Here is a 22,589-nt window from a genome sequence, read left to right as displayed (position 1 = left end):
TCAGAAGTATAGGGATATAAAAACGAGACCAAATTGGTTAAAAATTCATTTATTATGACTAAGCTACTCATTTGGAAATGCTATCATAGCTTGATAAGCGTATCTATGTCCGACAAACAAAATGACACCAAAAAGGTTTTGCCACCTCGGATGGTACCAACAACCCATTTTTCGGCTCTTGGCCCATGGACTATTTTTAGACTGTAACTTCAGCCAGGAATATCCAATAATGATGATTTGGTAGAATTGGCAGATAAAGAAAGGCAAACAAGCTATGCATTGTCTACAGATACCTGTTTACTGAATCTGGCAGTTTCTTCTCCTTGTTTCAGCCGTGAAGCCTTTGCACACCATATGTGTACTGTACCATTATGCCGTATAATGTTTAGCAAGTGTAATTTTCACAAATTGGGAGTTCTTGATGATTTTGCAAGTGGCAAAATTCACCATTGTGGAGTGCAGCAATGCACAAAGAAATCAGTATAGTCCTCTCATTCATTTTCAGGAAGCTAATTAAATAGCAATTCTGCATTGAAAAGAAATGCATCAATTTCGAAAATGTAAATCTTGTAAAGATTACTTCATATTTGTGCAAAATAGGCAGTGCAAGAATATTTTCCTTTGGGAAAAGATGTACACAGTTTAGTGCATGCATCCATTCCCACGGTACGTATTTGCACCAAGGCCTACTAGACACACATAGATCTTGTTCATGTACTGCCTAGAAATATGTGTAATAAAGTGTAAATGAACAGATTGATATTTTGCGTGTTTTTAGATTTGCGAGTAGCACCCATTTTGCCAAAGTCACAAAAACAAACCCCCAGTAAAATATAGCATTATACAGAAGTTTAGCTGTATAATTAATTGCTACTATGCAGCTTAACCAGTAGTCAAGTACTCCTTTATGCTGATGGCACTGCTGATGTCACGTGTGATGATTCCAATAAAGCCATATGGTAAGGATGATGGTAGTATGAATGATGTAAAGATGATTGTGATAATGATAATGCAACAATATATCCACAAAAGGTCTTCAAGATGAGTCTTTCCTGTAGGCCAGAAAAAATGGTGAAACACCCATTAAAATTTCAAGAAAATTAGAAACTGAGCTATGATATTCAAAAGTTATGAATTTAGTGTTGCCCTCTCTTAATGGGAACTTGGCAACATTTTGTGATGTAAGAATAGAAGACAGTTGCTAAAGAAATATAATACAGAATTTGCAAAATGTTCATTATTCTAGAACAGTGGCAGAGAACTTGTCGTAGCTCCTCCACATGGCATGAAGAATAATGTTTGCCCTAACCTATATCAGTTGAATGTTTACAGACTTTGTGCTTCAAGTCACGAATCTTGCAATTGCAAACATGCAAAATGATTTTGGGTTGTCCATCTATCCGTCTGTCTGTCCGTGTCAGTAAATCAATTTTTGTGGTCGACATAACTTTAAAGAACCATTTGATGAGGTATCCAAAGGAAATTTGACATACTGGTATGTATGAGATGACAAAGCTGTTTCTATCAACTTGTAGGTACCCACGCTAAAGGCCAAAAGTTGAAGGTCAAGGTCAAACTCTGAAAGTTCACTCTTTTTTGTTTTTTATCTCTGCAGTACTTGAATGTATTGTTATGACACTCTAGTTCGCACTTACATAATTGCCAGATGAAGATTCTCTAATGAAAATTTTGGGTCATAAGGTTAAAGGTCAAATGTCAAGTTGAAACTTTTTCCTTCTATATCTTTAAAATGGCTCTTAAGGTATCTGCATACCTTGGAAATGATTGAATGTATACACTTAGCAATGTAATTGAACGTGGTAAATTACAATTTTGTATGCATTTATCACACAGTTATTATGTAGGGAAAGTTTTGGGCTGTTGGGTCCAAGGTCAAGTAATTTTTTAATATATCTTTTTATGTATATTTTTATCGATCTTCTGTCCTGGAGTGAATGCCATGTAGCTTGTTTGATACATTGTATGATTGCTAGGGCAGGATCGATCAGCATGTGACGCTCTGCCTACCTATTAATGAATGGGAACCGAAGGGTGCTCCAGGAATAAAAGTTGTACACAGTACTACAATCAAAATTATTTTAAACCTTTGATCTCACAATACTCCAAAATAATTCATCATCCTGGCAAATTGCATCAGGCATTCAAGTTTCTTGGAATACCCTTTTTGTGTATTGACAGCAAATTCCAAATGGTAGAGGATGAACTTTGAGCCCTTTTGAGAACTATGTTTTTGATTTGAAATACATTGTAGGAAGTACAAACAGGTGAATTAATAACCACAGTACAAGATGGGGGGGGGGGGGGTGGTTCCGTAATCTAGCTACATTGTATGTCTGTGAACTTAGGTTATTGCATGTCATAGAAGTATTTATGTATACGCATCTGGGCAATTCCATGGTAACTGACGTTACGCGTAAGGATTTTCATAAAATTGTTTATGTTGTAGTTTTGTGAATGAAAGCACCTGGGGCTTGTAATTAGCATTGATGAATGAGTTCATGGGAATGAAGAAATAGGTGGAAAGTTTTTTTCTCAAACTGCATTTCTTATCACATGGCAAGTGAAAATGTGTCGGTAACTGACGTTACGGAAAAAGGACATGGGAAATTATTGTGTAGATTTAAATGGAAATATCTCATGTCCCTGACTTCTAAACTTTATGTGTTTAATATGGCAGTATACCTAGGTTCTTAGGAACAGGTGTGCAAAATAATATGCACTTTAGATATTTCCTTTTAGCACCATGCCAATTTCAGTGAAGGCATGACGGTAACTGACGTTACGCTTACATTTGCCATAGGGTTTACACGTGGAAAATCATGATTAGGAATAGTTTTGTGATATTTTATAATTCTGACCTTTCAGAGTGATTTGTTTGTTATGAAATCATACCTTGGTTCATCAATTACAAATACCAAAATGAAATGAAACATAAGTCCATTTTCTTTATGTTTTATGAAAACTTACAGGTAAACATGTCAGTAACTGACGTTACGTAACTGACGTTACACATACTTTTGCTATGGGGTTTACAAAGAACTAATTTATTTAACAGGTTATTATACTGCTGCAGTATACCAGTAACAATCCCAGGCATTTACTTTAACAAATTAAAACAAAATCTAAAGACAAAAATGGGGTGGGGCCCTTAGAGGGCAAGCTCCCCCCCCCCCCCATGCCATAGCACAGTTGAGCAAAAATAATGTAAATGCACCAGAGGATATTTCTTGACATTTGTCTTAAGATTGAATGCTTATTCAACAGTTATGATTACACAGAGCCATTTAGATTCAGCAGTTCCAAGTATAAATATTGACATAACTAAGGGTTGGTTTTTTTTTTTTGGTTGTTGTTGTTGTTGTGTTTTTTTTTTGATGAACAGGAAAGTTTCTATCTAGAGTACCCCACCCATAATGCCCTACAGTACTACACAAAACACAGATGTTTTTGTGTGTGAAAAAAAAAAAAAATATATATATATATATATCTGTCAGGTCATGGGGAAAAAGCACATACAAATGAAAATATTCATAAATATGTATGAAATCTACTGTGGTTCTATTCTTTATTTTACTCCTTCTCCCTCAAGGCATTGTTAGGGCCACAAATAAAAAAATGATCTCCATTATCAATAATGATTTAAATGAATAGTGTTACATTTTTAATATTTTTTCTGTGAAGAACAAACATGCTTTTTGGTCAAAAGGGCATTATTTGTTTGTTCCTTGCTTGAAGGAATGTAATTGTTTTTCTTTTCCTTTTCACTGGTATATCAAGGCTTGCAAATACATCCCAGATACCAAGAAATAGGACTTTGCACCGAAAGAATTCTAAGATCAATATAAACGAATCTTCCTGTTCATAATTATCATGTATTACAAAAATGTCCCTGCATGAATGAAATAAAGTAATCAACAAATATGAACAGTTTTTTATTTTACCCTAGAATCACCTCTCACTTTGAGCAACATCAGTGTTAGTTTCAAACAGTAATGACAGTACATGCCTTATGTCAGGCCTGCTTATGTACCATTTCAAGATGTGCCATATTAACTAAACCACACATTTAAGTGCAAGCGAAGAAATATATCTGTTCCTGGATTTGCCTTGAGGTAGAAACTCCACTAAGCTTCCAGAAAAAAAGAAAAATGCTTGCAAAAGTAGTCATTAGTAAAGATTGTAAAACTGTTGGTATACAGCTGTACACAAGCTTTTTAAAAAAAGGTTGTTACCATGCAACCACATCATTGATTAGGCCTACAAATTTGGTAGCTTTATCATCCCGTAGGACAGTGAGTACTGTATAGTAATTTGAGTGCATATATATTGCATGTGGTAAACCTAAACTTCCAGATGATCTAACCTTAAACTTGTGCTGAGCCGAAAATCAAAAGCTCAAGCCCCCCCCCCCCCCACCAAAGAAAAAATATGATAAATAAATAAATAAGATAAAGTGAACAAAAAAAAAATGTATCCGTGGACATACAGTGTACCATGGTGATGACATCATTCCCTATCAAAGGGATTGCTGCTCTTTGTTGATAACCTTTGACTTCCCAGATGTATTGAAATGGCCTAAAGTCAAAAAATTTGCCTAAGTTATAATTACTGTCATGGTAACTGACGTTACATACTGGTATATGACGTTTCGGTAACTGACGTTACACATTTTGATGTGTTCATTTGACTCTCCAGTATGCCAAGTATCCTTATTTTCTGGTATTGAAAGGAAGGCATATGGGCATACATTAGAAATCCTGAGTTACATCATACAGCTCACTTTCTTTGATGAATAAAGTTAAAAATTCCTTGTTTTTGGTAACTGACGTTACATCCATCATTGTCAAACTAATTAAAAGGTTTTATAAAATTCTTTAAAGCAACCAGCTTTTTCTTTCTATCATGTGGTAAAAGACTTGTCTGGTAACTGCATGCATATAAAAGATTGTTGTTTAGAGTACTAGTAAAGTGGTTATACAGAGGGTAAATTATGTGACAATACACTCTTTCTTACCACTGAGTTATAGGCATATTTTGGCAGCCATTTTGAAAATCAAAATGGCCGCTTTTATTGAAAAACATAATGATTCTTAAAACTTCAACTCAAGTATTGTCTGAAAATGTATGGTGTTTGAAACAAATATCATTTTGAATTTTCGGCATCTGTGTCCTACATACCGTGGAATTGCCCATCTCTGTGTTTACCTGTTTTGATATTTTGAATAGTATTACAAACATTATGCTGAATTTTGACTTTGCTGTAGTTCTTTTCCAAGAATTCCCCCAAACCACTGTATCCTGGTTAGCTACTAGCATTTGCAGTAATGCATGCATTTACTTGCAGTGGTGCATAGCAAATATCATTTTATACAATTCCCCCCCCCCCCCCCACCCCCCGAAAATACTGTCAGGTTTCATTTTTTTTTTTAAATCAAAATTGTATAGCAACATACATTTATGGCATTTTAGTTAGAATACTGTTTAAATTCAAATGAAACTAAACCCTTTTGCAGCCTTCAGAATACTGCCATGTTGTTTCAAGGTTGATAGGAATGCAATGGATCTTGGGTGAATCGGGACAGTGCGAGAAATGATTTCCCTGGTATTGCATTACAATTTGCTATGCATTTCTATACCACTGCTATACACTCTTTTATGTAGCAGGGGTCCCCCCCCCCCCCCTTCCCGGAAGTATACAGGATATAACAGTCATCTGAAAAATTATTCATCAGCTGAAATTAGTAATCAAATTTAAGTTGGAAAATTATTCCCCACAGTAGATGTATCATACTTATGATATGAACATGTATGCTTAAATGTGTCATATTTCTGATGTGAAGCATGGATTAGACAGTCAGAAGTTGAATAATTTTTGAAATAGTCCTATCACCACTGTGGAATGTTTCCTTTTTTTTTACGCTTGATCAGATTCATAATCGTCATGGAACTCTGAACTTGCTCTTGAAAGATACCATATATGGCATTATTCATATGAAATCATTTTAACCTCAAGGAGATTGAATGCAGTCACGATGTACATTGTATAGTGACAATATGAACAAGTGATTCACAAACATGCACCAATTGTCGTATAGAAAGCAGGTGTACCGTGTTAACATTTCGTGCAGTCAGTCTTATATTTCACCACCCGCAATCAGTATTACTGGTACTTTGCATTGCAACATGAGCTGTAATTGGAGTTTTTATGAAACTTGTTCATACAGGATTGGAAATTTTCCCAAACCATATCGTACTTTTTCCACTCATTTCACAATATCCACTAAGAATTTATCATTGCCGATATGTAAAAAGGAAAAAAAAAAAAGGGTAGAGATAGTGTTTGTGACCAAAATGAGAAAATTAATATCAGATTCACAAACATGCACCAATTGTTGTAGAGAGCAGGTGTACTTGTGTCAACATTTCATACTGTTTTATTTCGCCACATGCAAGCAATATTACTTTGCATTGCAACATTAGCTGTAACTGAAATTTGTATAAAGCTTGTGCATACAGGCTTTGGACATTTTCCCGAACCATATTGCACAATTTTCCATTCATTTCACAATATCCAAAAAAATAAAAAAATAAAAAAATAAAGAATAAAAAATCATCACCATTAGGTGTCTACCTGACTTTGAAGAAAAAAAAAAATGTAGAGATAGGGTTTGTGACCAAAATTATGAGAAAATATATCACATAATAATTAATGTTTTCTTATGAATATTTGTAGAAGAAATTTCATTCCATTCACAGGGTACTGTTTTGCAAGGGGTCATACTGTAGCTAGGCTTTTTTGTTTCTTAAAACCCAGCCAACCAACTTTTCCATACATACCATTGATTTCAATTGTGTAACTTTATTTTTAATCAGTCCTCAGTAACTGATTTGGGCAAGTCTCTTCTATAATGCATGGGATTTTTCATTCTAAAAATGTGTAACAGTAAAACTGGGGCCTTAAATATGGAATTCCTGGATCCACCCCTGCTGAATATGTGCACTATTGCAAGTGACTTTCCAACTTGATCTTGAATGTCAATGTGCCCTTGTGTAAATTAGCTGGTCATCTCATCTTGCAGAAGTTGTGTTTGATTGTGGTTTTTGTTTTTGTTTTTTTGCTAGTGAGCTCTGCATTTTTGCACGTCTGCCTTCTGCTCTCTTGTGTCAAATATTTAGTGTCATAACGTCTGCATACTTCTGAGAAAGAGCTTTTATCTCCTCAAAGCTGACATAAAGCAGAATTAATAAGGGAAAAAAAATGTGTTTTACCAGAAGAAGCAAAGTCTGGCACAGTTTAAGGAATCTAGGCAAATAGACCTAGAAATTGAGACATACATTGTATTGAAAGAGAAGAGAGCAATGACATCCACTGTGTCAAATGTATGTTGACACTGCTATAGAATGTATGAATTGTCAAGGGCATTGTTGAGATGAAACCCCCTTCTTTTGAAAATAGAATATTCCAACAAACATTCAATATTTAGCAAGTAAGGGCACAATTCACTTTAGCCTACCTTTCACCAATCACTGAACAGTTGTCCATTCCAGCTACCATGCACAGTGTTCATTGGCTGTCAACTGTGATCTCATTGACATTCCTTGTCTACAGGGATTCATTCTTCTGTCAAATTGATGTACATGCTAATGGCATTTACAATGTGATGAGGCTTGACAATTCAGGGGGAGAATTTGGTCATTTAACTAGGATTAAGATTCAGATTCATACATCATTTTGCAACAACCAGTGATGTCATACCCAATAGAATGTGTAGTACTTATAAAAATAAAACTGAAAGGGGAAGAGATGTGTCACAATATCCTGCTAACAAATCAAGGGTCATTGAGGTTTCCAGGATGAAATGCGTTACAAAATAGCATACTGTACACTTGTTTGGAAATTCCCCCCTGTGCACAGTTGATTGATGCGGACTCTACGATGTGTACACCAGTGTATTAAATGCATAACTTTGGTTTTGTGGTCATGGCCAGATCTGATGATGTTGTTATGTGTGTATGTTTGTGTTTGTGTGTGGGAGTACGTGCATGTGAGTGTGTGGGGGTATGTATGTTATGTTCTGTCATGTTACATTATAGAAATCAAATAAAGATTACTGAAAAACTAAAAAAAAAAAGAAAAGAAAAAAAGATGTACATGTGTGTAAGTATGTACATATGTGTGTGTGTGTACATATATACATCACCTACAATGTATACATTATCTATATATATATTTTATATATATGTGTTTGTGTGTGTGTGTGTGTGTGTGTGTGTGTGTGTGGACCTGTTTTATGTGTTTGTGCTCAGTACATGTATGACTAACCCCTTGAGACATTTAAAAGAAAACAGTGAACAGCTAGAGGCAGTCCTAAACTATGTGGGTGAACAGATATCAGAAGTTACGTTCAGACGGGAGCCCTTAAAGTGAAAACTAAGTTCTGGTAAGGGCTTGAGAACCCGTCTGGCACCATTTCATATTTGCTTGCAATATATCGAAAGAGTCTACAAAGAAACTTACCTGGCTGACGCGGTTTGCCGGAATGATGAGTCGTTTTGGAGTATATTGAGAAAAATAATAAAAGTCGGTAAACCGACTTTTATTCCAGAAGGCTCCAGACTAACTCGGTCTCAGGGAAAACTCGACCCTATTTCAGACAATTTACACACAGTTCGTGATCGCCATGTTCGTCAGTACTCTATAATACTACGGGCATCGGCCAAACGAGGCCTTACTGAGCAGACAGGAAAGTGCGTGCTAATCCTGTACAAAACAAATGGACAGCGCGCGGTCCTCAAGCCTACTAGCAAAGACGCTTTATAATACGCACATCACCTCAGTTGCTGAGACGCGCGGTCTTTGAAGTTTTTGTTGTTGTTTATCAATTGTCTTTGATTGTTTTTAGAGGTGCTTGAGAGGCGCACACTAATTTTGCATGCGCGCCAAAGAGGTTTTTGATGCGCGTGTTGTAACAACTCGGACCATTACTGCGAGTAGCCAGAACGCTACAATGTAGTTTATACAGGCCGCTCCCGTATGCATAGTACTGTACAATCCACAGGGAAAACCAGTAGCAGTACAACTCATCCCGCCGTCAAGCAAAGCGAGGCCGAGTTATCCCCGAGTCCGAGTCTAGCCTGACCCCGTTCGGGTAAGTTCCGAGACTGAATGTTTTTGGTTAATATATCCCATTTTCGTCCTTACCCATCGAATATCTTGTTATTACAGCGTTATTCCGCACATTTCCTAGGCATACGTTCACATTTTGGAGCAAAATTTGACAACTTTTGCAGGCATACCAGAACTTTGTTTGGGCTTTAACCTCGAAGTTAGGAAACTTCGAGGTTAGAGCTTGTAGTTAGGGACCGTGAAGACGCACTCGTAGTTAGCAAACCTCGAGGTTTGCTCGATGTTTCGAGCCACGAGAAATCTTCTGGTTAGCGCTCTAACCACGAGCCGCGGGGGGTCCCCACATGTAGTTAAGCACCGTGTGGACACAAAAAACAACGAACTCGAAGTTAAGAGTGACCTCGCCGTAAACTCCAGCCCCCACAATTTCCCTCTGCTTCCGGGTCAACCTCCCAAACGTACACCACAAATACACTACACATGAAAAACATATGACGCACGACACAACAACATCATCTTTTCTTCCCATGCGCTTGATCTCTGAAACTGAACACGTCGAACTCGCTACATGTATTCTATATTTTTCTCCGACGCTAAAAAAAAAAAAAAAAATGTTTTCGACGAATATCTTCATAAAGGCATAAAGTCATCAGTGCAGTGCTATCTCTGCATATGACAGAGAAAAAGAGTACCTGTAAGCGAGTCCGACAGGGTTGGACTAAAGAATAAATAGACGCCTTGGTAGCAGTGTGGGCTGAAACTTCCGGTTTTGTGGTTTTAACATCGAGTGGGACCCACTCGTAGTTACGGGGGCAGAAGCTTAACCTCGAGGTTTCCTAACCTCGAGGTTAGGGCCTGCCGTTTGAACGTAACTAGAGTTTTCTTTAATACCTTTGGGCTCTCAAAGCACTCAAAAGGGTCAGCAGGGCAAAGTGAAATTGTTGTGACTCGGCTTTCGATAACTCTAGGAATCCCAAAAGCATATGGAATGTGTTTTATTGCTTTCTCTTTTCCAATGTCTGCACATGGTCATGTTTCATCAGTGATTCTCACATTATGGAATGCTGGGAATCTCTTGATATGATCTAATGATTGCAAAATACCAAATGTGCAACATTTTCCATGCTACTGTATTTTCAAGTTGACTACTAATGATAAGTGGAATAATCGTCATGAATGTAAACAGAAGGGTAGATGTGTCAGTGGAATTGCTCATGAGATACTGTACGAGCTGAAATCTTCGCGTTCAGATATTTTCGCGAATTGCTACTTGGAGGACATTTTCGCGTGTTGTTTATTTCGCGGTTACGAGGGTCTAACCGAACTTAGTAAATCGCGCGTTGTTATTTTCGCGGTTCGAAGGCAATTCGCGAAATTCGCGAAAATAAAACCACCGCGAAAATTTCAGCTCGTACAGTAGTAAATTTAAATGTAGCGCTTTAGTTTTATGTGCTCATATTTATTGATGTTTATCAGAATCGTTATCATTTTCATGAGGCAGTAATGGCAGTGTGTCAATTTTACCCATTTCTTTGTGCATAGAGATATAATACTGTTGTGTTTTTTATCCTTATTCAACGAACATGGTGAAAGTTCAAATTCCATTCAATTGCCTTGTTAAATGTGAAATGTTAAGGAAACATTTACAGTTCTGTATACTATTTGACAAATTAACAATTTCACAATATCATCTATAGAATGCAAAAGATGAGTTTAACAAAAGGGCACTCACTAGAGCCTTAAATTTAAACTTATGCCTGTGTGGGTTCTTTTTTTTTCTATTGTCACAAAATTGTTATTAATTTCTCTGCATTTTTAGGCACGGCGATACGGTGCAATTAACTTGGCCAAAGCAAATGGCCTCGAAGTTAACGGCTTGTGTACGCAAAACTGCTGGGGAAGTGGTGTTTTGCAGAGTTAATGGCACCGTATCGCTGGGCCTTTTTTGTTACACTACATTGCATTTTGCTGTTTCATGCTTGATTTCCATTTCACATATGGTGAGATGCTGAAATAAAATGACAAACTAGCCATTGCAGGTGTTAAACTCCAAATCATTTGAATGATTAAACCTGTCCAGCCTTCATTAGAAAACAATAGACATGGTATTCAAAGAATTGCTTCCATTTGTTAGTATCATGCCTGAGACTAGTTGCAGAGACACCAATCAATACGATTTTATAGTATTTACAACGTAGTATAATAAACATTTAGAAGTGAAATACGATAATACGATATTGCCTCTTGAAAGTACAACTTTTCAAATTAAAAAAAAAAAGGAAGACAATATAAACTGCAGAAAACTGTGGAATCATCATATAGAAAAATGTACTACTTAATTCCTGCACAACCCCAACAAAACGTTGAACGACGAGCCTAGAAAGGTGGGAAGTACGCCGACCCATGCTTTATAATTTTCTCATCAATGTTGATGAAGCAGCAACATTTTACTAGCCCGTTTTAGCCAGGGAAACTTTTTTTTTTATTGATATTTCACTGGCCCAGGTCCAGTGGACTAGTGGTGATGTCAAGATTTTATGAAAATCTGATTTTAAGGATATTCCATCTGTTTTTTATGTCAAAAAAGTTAGTGTCTCTGTAGTTTGAGGATTGTGGCAACAATACCCAGTTCTGTAAAATTTGGGTAAGTTCTGATCTACAGAGCTCTGTAGTTGAGGATAGCTCCCAAAAATTGTAGTAAGAGCTACAGTTTACAGTGTTTTTAGATTTGCAAATTGCAAGAGTCAACCAATATTTGCGAAAAAAACAACTTGCAAAAATATTGTCTCCCTTAAATCAGAAATGCAAGATGAGAAATCCCTTGCTTATTTTTTTTTTAATATCTGGAAAAATGAAAATACTTCTCTTCAGTTTGCATATGAAATAAGATTTTTGCAATCCACGAGTAAGATATTTCATCTTGAAATGTTGGCAGGTATGCATTAGTGTGTGTCTAGACGGCAAGTTCAACCATAATTTGCAAAATAGTCTATACCAGTTCTAATGTAAGAAATATACTCATGCAATATATGATGTTCATGTTATTATTTAAATCAAATTGCAAGGAGACCATTGCTTCACACACACGTATACAATGTACAATATTATATGCATGAGAGAGCAGTGATCTGATTGAAATAAATATTCAATGTTTGAGGTCAAAGGTAATTCTTAAATTAAAAGTTGCTGTGCAATGTGCAACAGCTCAAATAGTGCAGTATTTTGCATCCAACTTGGTACATAATGTATCACGACAGGGCAATATACAGATTGATTGTTACGGTCAAAAGTCAAGTTCCCTGTCTATGCAACGTACTGCAATATTTAGCCCAAGTTGTGCAAGCCTGATGTGCTAGTTATTGAAGCATGACCATGCAATTATGATTAAGACAATAAATAAACAAACTTTTGAATATCAGGTCAAAGACCAAAGTTGATCTTTGCTGATTCATTGTACAGATGCTGTTGACTACTGAAGTTACTGACATGATGCCAGTATATTATAAAACTTGTTACATAGATAGGATATAAAATGGCACTCAAATTGATATCATACAGAACAACTGTAATATGATCAGGGCCAGTAGTTACATACGTCATGATGTACAAGATGCATGACGTGAACTGTGAAGTACACGTACAGTTGTAAGTCAGTTTATGTTAGCTGAATTTTGCACTGTCATCATCTTATGTGGGTGTGGAAAATATTTCAGTTATTTATTGAAATGTATACGATATGATCACCAGGGTGTGTTAAGCCAAGCAAAACTTTAAAGGATGTGTTTCTTTTTGTTTAAAACATGGTGTCCTGTCATCTAGGTTCACGCTGGGTCTGTATGGCAAGCAGTATGACGCATCCTGTCTCCCTGGCAATGAGAGTCTGCAAGGCTTTGCCCAGGGAATGGTCAAGGCTGTACAGCTCTATGGTCAACCTGAGTGAGTAGTCATTCCTTGGTGTAAGGGTCATCGGAAAGTGCCTGTCAAAAACTGTTGTTTTGTACTTGGCCAAAGAAATTTAGTTCAGAGGAACAGTGGATTACCCCTTCCTGTCTCCCATGTGCTCATACTAAGTTCATGATTTTGTCTGGACACATGTTGTCAGTCTTGCGTGATTGTCATGAGCTGCCAGTAACTTACATGATATCAGAAAGGTCTTTTATCATGTTCAAACTACTTGATCTGTTTTCAATGCGTTTTAATCGCATATCAGTCAAGAAGCTTTTTTGATTGAGTATAGGTTCGCAAAAATTGAAAACTTTGATAGGATCACATTGAATTGTGCATACAGATCTTGGGAATTTCCTTGTCATTAGCTAAATGGGATGTTTATAGTACTCTGTCCTATTTCAAATCACCATTAATGAGTTGATGTGCATGTTGGTAAAATGTCTTAGATATCCAATCATTTCCGTCTAATTCACTCAATATAAACATATTTTCAGTTGTTTGTTTGCCTGCACAACACATTATAGTAACTTTTATTATATCACAAAGAAATAAATGAGATCATTATCATAAAATCCTTGTGGCATTAAAGGGGTGGTACAGTATTGGTGGAGATGAGAATTGGGCTTTTAACTTTTTGCGAGATACCAAGAAAACACTTATGAAATAGTACAGAGCATACCATTTTAAGAGGAATTAAAAGTTTGTTTGATGAAAATCAGATTTGAATTGACTGAAACACCCAAAAACAAAGTAAAACAAAGCAATTGTAATAAAAGGTGGGTTCCACACTTTATTAGAATTGCTCTGTTTTGGATATCTCAGCCATTTCAAAACCTATTTTCATCAAATAAACGTTGAATCCCTCATGGAATTACATGCTCTTTCATATTTCATAAGAGGTTTCTCATTATCTCACCCAAAAAATGTTAGAAACCTGAAATTAGATCTCAACCAAAACTATACCATCTCTTTAAATTTCATATAATTTGTTTTCTATCTCTAAACAGAGCAGTAATTGTCTTCATCGTTCAGGCGGATGAAAACAACATCATTGACCAGAGGCAACTGGAGTATGCGGTGAGGGAGTGTGACCCAAGGGTAAAGGTCATCAGGAGGACGCTGACCGACATGGGCCAAAGGGCAGAACTCAGGGAGGACAGGAGATTGTTTATGTGAGTGCTCACCTTTAACCCATCTATGACGAGGCAAGCTTGTCTATGGGAAATGTTGTAAATCAAACCGTCCTTAATGGGTTGAAATGACTTAATGAGGGGAAACTGAGATTTATGTACAAACGTAAGTGCTGTTTGGACTGCCATCTGTGAAAGCTTGTGTGCGAATGTGGAGGAAAACCTGACTGAAAGTGGAGTGCTGATTGCATATGATTAAGATGTGCTGGACAGAACTGTCACTTCTTGAGGAGAAGGCATGGTTAATGTCCACATAATGCATGCTGATTGATGCAAGTGTGATCCCTTGCTTCTGGTGCTCTTTATACTTGCCCATATGTGTTGTGGTTATGCATAATGGGATTATTTATGTAGGTGTTCAAGGAGCCATATTGTTCACACGTGAAGCATGCAGTATCTGTAAAATGAGATGAGCAATAACAGTCCGAGTCGTACTGAAACCAACAAAAAAGTGTGTGTGTTTGTTTATTTGTTTGTTCGTTTGTTTTTAAACAGAGAAATTGTTCATTGCATCATCAGAAAATGATGAAGGTCTGGTATCAGAGATGTGATCCTATTTACTCTGTCTTGTACAACTCTGTTTTCACAGACATTCACACACAAGTTCTCACATGAATATGTAAATATCAATGACAAATGAAAATGATCAGTATATGAATATCTGCATGTAAAATATCAGTAATAAAATCTAGTATTTGGGGGATTATTGCTTCAATATTTCTTATTCCTAGTTATATAAAAGCACTAGGATGAAAGGTCTATATTCATACACTTCATTTACATAAATATGTATCATGTTATGATGACATTTTATTTGAATCTGTGGGATGTGTGCTCTATTACGTTATGTTACGTTTACGATTATGTTTTCATTGGCATTGGTTTTTGTTGTTTGTTTGCTTGTTTTCCTATATGTGTGCAAAATAACTAAAAAAGTTGAGAATGGATTTGGATAAAACTTACAGAAAAGTTTGAGAATGACACAAGGAACAGATGAATATTTGTACTGATCAGATAATTTTTATGGATTTTACGAAGGATTTTCGATGTTTGGCAGGTAGGGTCAAAGAACTTGGGAGTTCAAGCTACTCATTTTTTTTAGGTTTGCGTACGCGCACTAAAGTACTATGTACTCTAGTTTCTGCTAGGGCAAGGCGCGCCGTGCCGCCTGAAGTTGATGACATAACAAAAGGTTTCTTTATTGGGAAATCAGGCGATTTTCAGCATACATACAAATGGGTGGAAATCACTGATCTCTATGGAAGAACAAGACCAGTGGTGGAAATAGCTGCTTGATGGTGGTCTGCACTCTCAGAGTGCTTCTCTAGTTTCTTGATGAAATTAAAATTGAATGAATTGAATGAATACATCTTCCACTAAACTATTGTTGTGAAGTAAACTGCAATGAGCAAAGACAGTTTAGTACTTTGAATCCTTGGCTTCGGCAATATTTACTGCTGACAAACATGATACTGAATTTTGACGGATTTTTGTTCTTTTAAACATGAGTATTTTCTCATGTAGGTATAACAGGTTTACAAATTTGTTGAGACTGCGCACAACTTCTTTTATACATCCATGCCTAATGTAATTTGAAAACATTTCACCTTGGTTAGGACAGGTCTCTTTCTGAACATATAAGGATATATATCATCGCTGGGGTGACAAGACCTCGTATCTACAAAATGTCAAATGTTCATGAGAGCAAAGAAAAACCTGGCAGCCAAAGTACTGTATCCAATGGGATAAACATTCCTTTGACATGCCGTGGTGGCTTCATGTTTTGGGGTAAGACAGCTAGGATTTGGACAGGACATCACTTAACTGAGTATCTGACCATTAATCCAAAAAAAGTCATTTTCACCAAAATTGCTGATACAAGGTCTTGTCATCCAGCGACGATATGCTGCTTGCAAAGCTATTTTTAAAACGTTTGAATTTCACTATAGTTGTAATGAATAAAAAATAGTGGAAAAGAAGAAGATCTGAAGCAAAATCAAAATGAATATCTCTATGCAATGCGCTGCTTCCAGTTACTGCTCAGCAAGCAGATGCATGATGAGGCATATTTTCACAAAATACGTGAATCAAAATTTTCACACGATATTATTGGGGAATCCAAAATGGTAGGTTTATCATATCTAGGTGATTGAAGTAAAATAAAGACAGTACACAATTTACCACTTACCTGTCATTCACATATTTGATGAAAGGTGCAAAGCCGTGTTTTCTGGAGCATATGGTATTATTCCAGCTCACAGAGTAGGATATACTCCTATCTGGATGAAGGTCCCACTATTACTAGAGTGTTAGTCAATATCTCTCTCGTGTCGAGTCATGACATGAATTTGTAATTACGCAATGTGTGCCATGACACATGGTCTGTGTGTATGTGTGGGTATTTAACATTAGTTTTTCTTTTGTAATAAAACCAATAAATCAAGGCACATTCTACATATCATGACATTAGTCATAAAGTGCAGAACTCATTTCAGCATTCTTTGTTTAATCAATGTTTTATCCTATTTTTCACAGAGCTATTTGAATTTCTATTACAGCCATTGCTCTATACAACCCACACAAAAGCACACCCACATACACCCACTTATGAATGATAATGAATCATTTCTGAAATGGGAAAAATGTGGAATTGAGTGAGTCTAACAAACAAAAATTACAAAGCACATAAAGATTGAAAAAAAAAATCTACAACCATTTTGTGCTATATTAATCATGTTTTCTGATTCAAAGACTAGATTCATGTTGATTATGTTACTGAAGCAGTATTTAAGGAGCTACTATATTTCATTGCAAACATTTTTTTTTTGTCTGGAGCATGACTTTCGAAAGGACTGTCAAATGACCACAGGGAGAAAACATTATCGACTCAATAGATGTTGTCAAATTGTTTGTCTGGTAATCTATATATTTTTCCAAGCTGCTGATGCTTTACCTTGCATGTCCTGCACAATTTTGTCTCTGTTGTTTGCACATATGTTTACTGCTGCTTGTATTAATTGTTCTGTAGTGTTTTGAAATGACAGAGTAAGTTCAAATTTGAATAAGAATTTGTGTCTTGAAATGACAGAGTAAGTTCAAATTTGAATAAGAATTTGTGTCTGAGTTTAAAAAGTCTGCGTGGTGATGAGGAAGAGGTATTTGTGGTAGCAACATGTACATGTCTCGCCCTCTAACAGACCGTTTGCCAAAAAGAAGACCCTAGAAAGAAGAGAGTGAAGGAAGGAAGTGACATAGGGAGTGTGCAAGGAAAGCAATATTACACCGTCACTATTTGCCTTCCTTACATTCTCTTGAATGCCTCTTCCCGTCTTCTGTCTCCTCTTTCTAGGCTCTTCTTTCACCAAACAATAGTCCTCTCAAGGACAATAAGTATGCACGTGGTGTCACAGCAAACCTCTTTTCCTCAGATAAAGATATTATGTCTGTTGGGACAAGATTCTGATATGAGGTCACATGATGTCTTGAGAAAGAGAGAGAGATGTTTGTTCAGGAGGCAGAAAAAAAAAATACCCATTGTTCAAGAAGATTTCAATGAATAAAAACATATTCTGATATGAGGTTGCATGATGTCTTTAGATAGAGAGAGAGAGAGAGTTGTTTGTTTGGGGGAAGAAAAAAAAAAAGCACCCATTGTTCAAGAAGACTTCAATGAATAGTAACATATGAAGGGTATGAATGCAAAATGAATTAACTCCATTTGTGTTCATTTGACATTTGCAATTAAGGCTGCCAAAAACATAGAAAATGATAAGAAATTTTGGGATATATTCAGTGATAACTTCAAGAATATCTCTTGTTATATAACTAGTGAGATATTATTTGTAAGGTTTTATTTTGCTCTATAATTTGATGACAGACTTACTTAAAATGTTTAGAAATGGCACTCCTGGAGGGTGTTTCATCAATTTTGTGAGCCCTGACAAGATGTCAGTCTCTGACAATTTCAGTAAATCCTTGGTTTTGATTGGCTGAGAAGCTCTGATCACTGACTGTTACTATGGTTATGTCAGTGACTGACAACTTGTCAGCGCTGACAACTTTCATGAAACGGTACCCTGTTTTGCAATAAAACCCTTCATATCAAATGAAAACAGATGAGTGAAAGGTTTATTGGATTGTTGCCAAAAGTATCAACTTGTAGGATTGTGTGTTGTTACATTATGCTTTTGAGAGATAGCGACGTCAGTAGAATTCACACTTGCACATGAGCTGATACCAGTGAGATATCGTTTGTAAGGTTTCATTTTGCTCTATCTGATGACCGACAGACTTATTTAAAAATGTTTAGAAATGACACTTAAGCTGTTTTGCAATCAAACCCTTCATATCAAGCCAAAACAGATGAGTGAGAGGTTTATTGGAGTGTTACCAAATATAACAACTTGTTGGATTGCGTGTTGTTACATGCAATGTATGCCTTTGGGAAATAGCGATATCAGTAGAATTCACATTTGCACATTAGCTGAGGTCACAATGCCACACAGCCTTACAAGACGTGACTCACTTCCTACACTAGATTTCCTTTTTGCTTTTCACATTATTTCAAGGAGAACAAGGCAGTTCACAGTTACAATCGATGTATGTGCTGACAGAGGTCATTGCAGACCTTCTCTTGAAACTTGATTTATCTGTTACTTTGGTGTTCTGAAAAAAAAAACAAAAAAAAAAAACAAACTGGATAGGTCTTCAAGAAAACTATGTTATAATATAGATGATCACCTATCCATTAGGTGCATATCGGAATATACATATCGTCGCTGGGGCGACAAGACCTCATATCTACAAAATGTCAAATGTTCAGGAGAGCCAAAAAACATGGCGGCCAAAGCACTATAGCAAATGGGATAGCCTTTCCTTTGACATGCCGTGGTGGCTTCATTTTTGGACTAAGACAGTTGCGATTTGGACAGGACATCACTTAACCCATTATTTGACTATTAATCCAAAAAAGTAATTTTCACCAAAATTGCAGATACAATGTCTTGTCACCCCAGCGACGATATACATACACATATACATATCAGAAAACAGGTGGATGTGTGTTCCTTCTACCAGATTTTAATAGAAGATACTCATGCAGTGATTACATTTATTTCAACTTTCTGCTTGGCTGTTGTGTACTGTTTTTCTAACTAAGGGATATTGTTTTTAAAAGTCTTTGGTTCAGTGGTCATTGCAGGCCATTGTTGCTGACTTTGAACTGGCTTACATATCCTAGCCTTTACAGAAATTTTTTCTTGAGTTTCAAAGATTAATAGCAATCAAGACTTTGTAAAGTTGAGAGTAGTTTCTGAATTAATATTAGATGATGTTGAGTATTCAGAAGGTTCATTAATTCTAAAATTTATTAATGTTTCTCACTCTGAAGGTTTGTTATTCCAAAACACACAAATTCTGTATTCGTAGACTTTTGTCAATCAGAAAGAGAGAAAAAAAAAGTCTTTTTAATGCAAACACTAATGGCATTATGCTGAAGGTTCATTGTTCCCAAGGTTTGTAATTTCAAAAATGTAATAAGATTTGTTATTTAATATGAAAAGGAAGAGAAGGTGCGCGATAGTGAACCCTTGGAATTACAAACATTATTTGATTTGCAGATAAAAAAAAACCGAACAAACATCAATTCAGAATAACAAACCTTTTATTTTCAGGTTAACGAATGTTTGGAATACCCGGTAATGAACTAAAACCAAATTAGGCAAGACAAACAGAATGACATTTTTGGTCGTTTTCTGTCCAAGCCATGAAAGAGAGAACCTCATTTTGTCTTTCTTTGCATTTTATGCTTACAACTAATATAAAGATATAGTATATAAACATATTATATTTTACTTACAATGTAGTGAGTTATTACTCTGTGAAAATATGTAAAGTGTTATATTTCTAACACGTTTTTGTCACATGTATGATTCTGATGAAGCTTAAACCATCCTCAACCCAAAGATAGAGTGTTGTTTCAAAGAAGATGGTTGAAATCCCCTAATATGTCCTTGTTCCTTCCAAGAAATTTTCATGATCCACCAGTCTGAAATAGCTTATATGTATACAGGCTCTGAACATTACACCACTCAAAACTAAATACAGTAATCCATCTTGATCCGGATGTGAATCTGTTAGCAATTGAAATGAAGAGTATTACAGATCTGTCAATTATGCATTGAAAATCCAAATGTGGCCTGTTCACTACTAGCTTGATAACAAATTTAAATGTAAATCATGCCTTTCACTTATAAATTGTCATGGAATATGATCTGATTATATTTAAGGGGAAAAAGAAAGAACAGACGATTTCTCAAGTCTTGAAAACAGAATATAAAGAGTTAAGAATTGGAAATGGAATTTAACTGTCCAGAGAGTCATACAGTACAATTAGATGCGAAGGCATACTTTTTTCCTCGAGTGAATGGAACTGTTATTAGCATAAGAGAGTTCTTTTTAATGATCACATTCAGACTGACAAGTGCCGAATCGTTCTTCAGGGGAGGGGGAGGGGTAGGGAGCTTCTTCTTCTTCTTCTTCTTCTTCTGATTAAGTCTGCCTCCTTCAATAGACTGAAGATTCTTGCAGACTGGTGCTATTTACATTATAATACAATTTATTTACAGATATTTACAAGCACATAGAAAATTTGACGAAAAAACTAGCCACTGTGATCAACGGTTAGACGGTTTCGAAATGATCCCACAGATGAGCTTCATACAATTCTAAATCATTTTTCAAAATATTCTATGATTTCTCTCCAAACTGACTGTCTCGTATGTCACTTGATACATCAATAGACTAATTTTTGGTGGGTAACTTTCCTCTTCTTTCATAACTCTCTTTCACTGTCATATTCATCTTCTTCTGCATCTGTGCCTTATCTCTTTTCTCTTTCTATTCTTTTAGTCGTCCTCCCATTTCTCTCTAGAAGTCACCATCTGATTTTTGTAAAACAATGTAAAGTGGTGCATTGCCAGTGTATGCGACTTTGATGCTCTCCTCACAATTTGTTAATTCTTGACCCATTTTTGCCCACAGAGATGGAATGGAGGTGGCCGTGATATATTACAGGAGTGGTTATGTTCCCACTCACTTCCCATCAGACACGGTGAGTCAATTTTCAGTTTCAATTCAAACGTGGTTTATTTCCATCCAATGAAGATAATACTAATACAAAGTGTACAAGTCATTTAAGAAGTCGTTTTGTGAACAATATGTAAGAAATATGAATCATGATACAAAATACATCTCAACAAATTGATAGAAAGGCTGCATACTTTGCAATGGTGACACAAGGTAAATAAAATGATGGAAAAGTGTGATCTAACGAAAAGCTGGGCTTGTAAAATGTGGATCATACGAAAAATAACATCAGATACATGAATATCCAAATAGATCTCATTACAATTAGAGCTTTTTATGATCTATATGTATGTTGGAGGTAATATCAAAAGACAGTATAGGCAAGGAAATGTGGATTCACGAAAGAAACTCCTGGTCCAGAAGACTTTGTTATAACGGGAGTCGCCTGTATTGATAATGCTGACATTTACTCTGTGGTCTTGTGCGGTAGGAATGGCGGGCCAAATTGATAGGCGAGCAGTCGAGGGCGGCGGTCTGCCCCTCCGTCTCCTTCCACCTCGCCGGAACGAAGAAGATCCAGCAGGAGCTGGCCAAGCCCGGGGTCTTGGAGCGGTTTCTGGAGGACGAGGCGCTGGCGAACCTCATCAGGACCACCTTCGCCGAACAGTGCTCTTTGGACCAGGTATGCGTATGTGTGTGTGTGTGCGCGCGCTCATTCACACTCTGTCTTCTTTCGTTATCACATGGTATTTGTCTGTCCGGCTTTCTGTTCTGTGTCTCAATGTACAGTCAAACCTGTCATAGTAGCCATCTGTCTATAGCAGCCACCTGCTGTATGTGGCCACTGAAAAATCCCCCCTTACCCCGAGAGAGAAAAGTAATGTTACTTACCCTGTTCATAGTGGCCACATGTGAGGGGTTTTAGATGTGACATTATCATCCCAGTTTGTTTTTTCAATTTCATAGGGATACCAATATTAGAGTTAATGACGTGATAACATCTTCACCTCATATAACTTGCAAATTTGGGATGTGAGACATGTGAAACTTCATATTCTTATGATTTTCTTATCTTGTGACTGATTTTGATAAAACTTCTACTTTTGTATTTCTTTCAAATTAAAATTCAAATGATTTTATTTTTATATAAAGTAATACAGAGCAATGTACATAATGCTTACATGAGAATATGATATTTTAAGGAACTTTGAATCACA

The 22,589-nt window shown here is 36.4% G+C and overlaps 1 protein-coding gene across 1 annotated transcript in view; it reads left to right on the top strand.

Annotated features, from left to right (window-relative positions):
- LOC140232760 (glutathione synthetase-like) overlaps window positions 1–22,589 on the top strand; it is a 36,584-nt gene that overhangs the window by 7,517 nt on the left and 6,478 nt on the right. Inside the window, exons 4-7 of the mRNA XM_072312874.1 lie at window positions 12,968–13,084; window positions 14,104–14,268; window positions 21,328–21,397; window positions 21,863–22,054. Coding sequence (XP_072168975.1) covers window positions 12,968–13,084; window positions 14,104–14,268; window positions 21,328–21,397; window positions 21,863–22,054 — 544 coding nt within the window. The remainder of the gene's footprint in view (window positions 1–12,967; window positions 13,085–14,103; window positions 14,269–21,327; window positions 21,398–21,862; window positions 22,055–22,589) is intronic.

The sequence above is a fragment of the Diadema setosum genome, chromosome 9, assembly GCF_964275005.1.
Source record: "Diadema setosum chromosome 9, eeDiaSeto1, whole genome shotgun sequence".
NCBI lineage: Eukaryota > Metazoa > Echinodermata > Echinoidea > Diadematoida > Diadematidae > Diadema > Diadema setosum.
The sequence above is the reverse complement of the archived record's forward strand: the minus strand, read 5'-3'. Positions and strand labels throughout refer to the sequence as shown.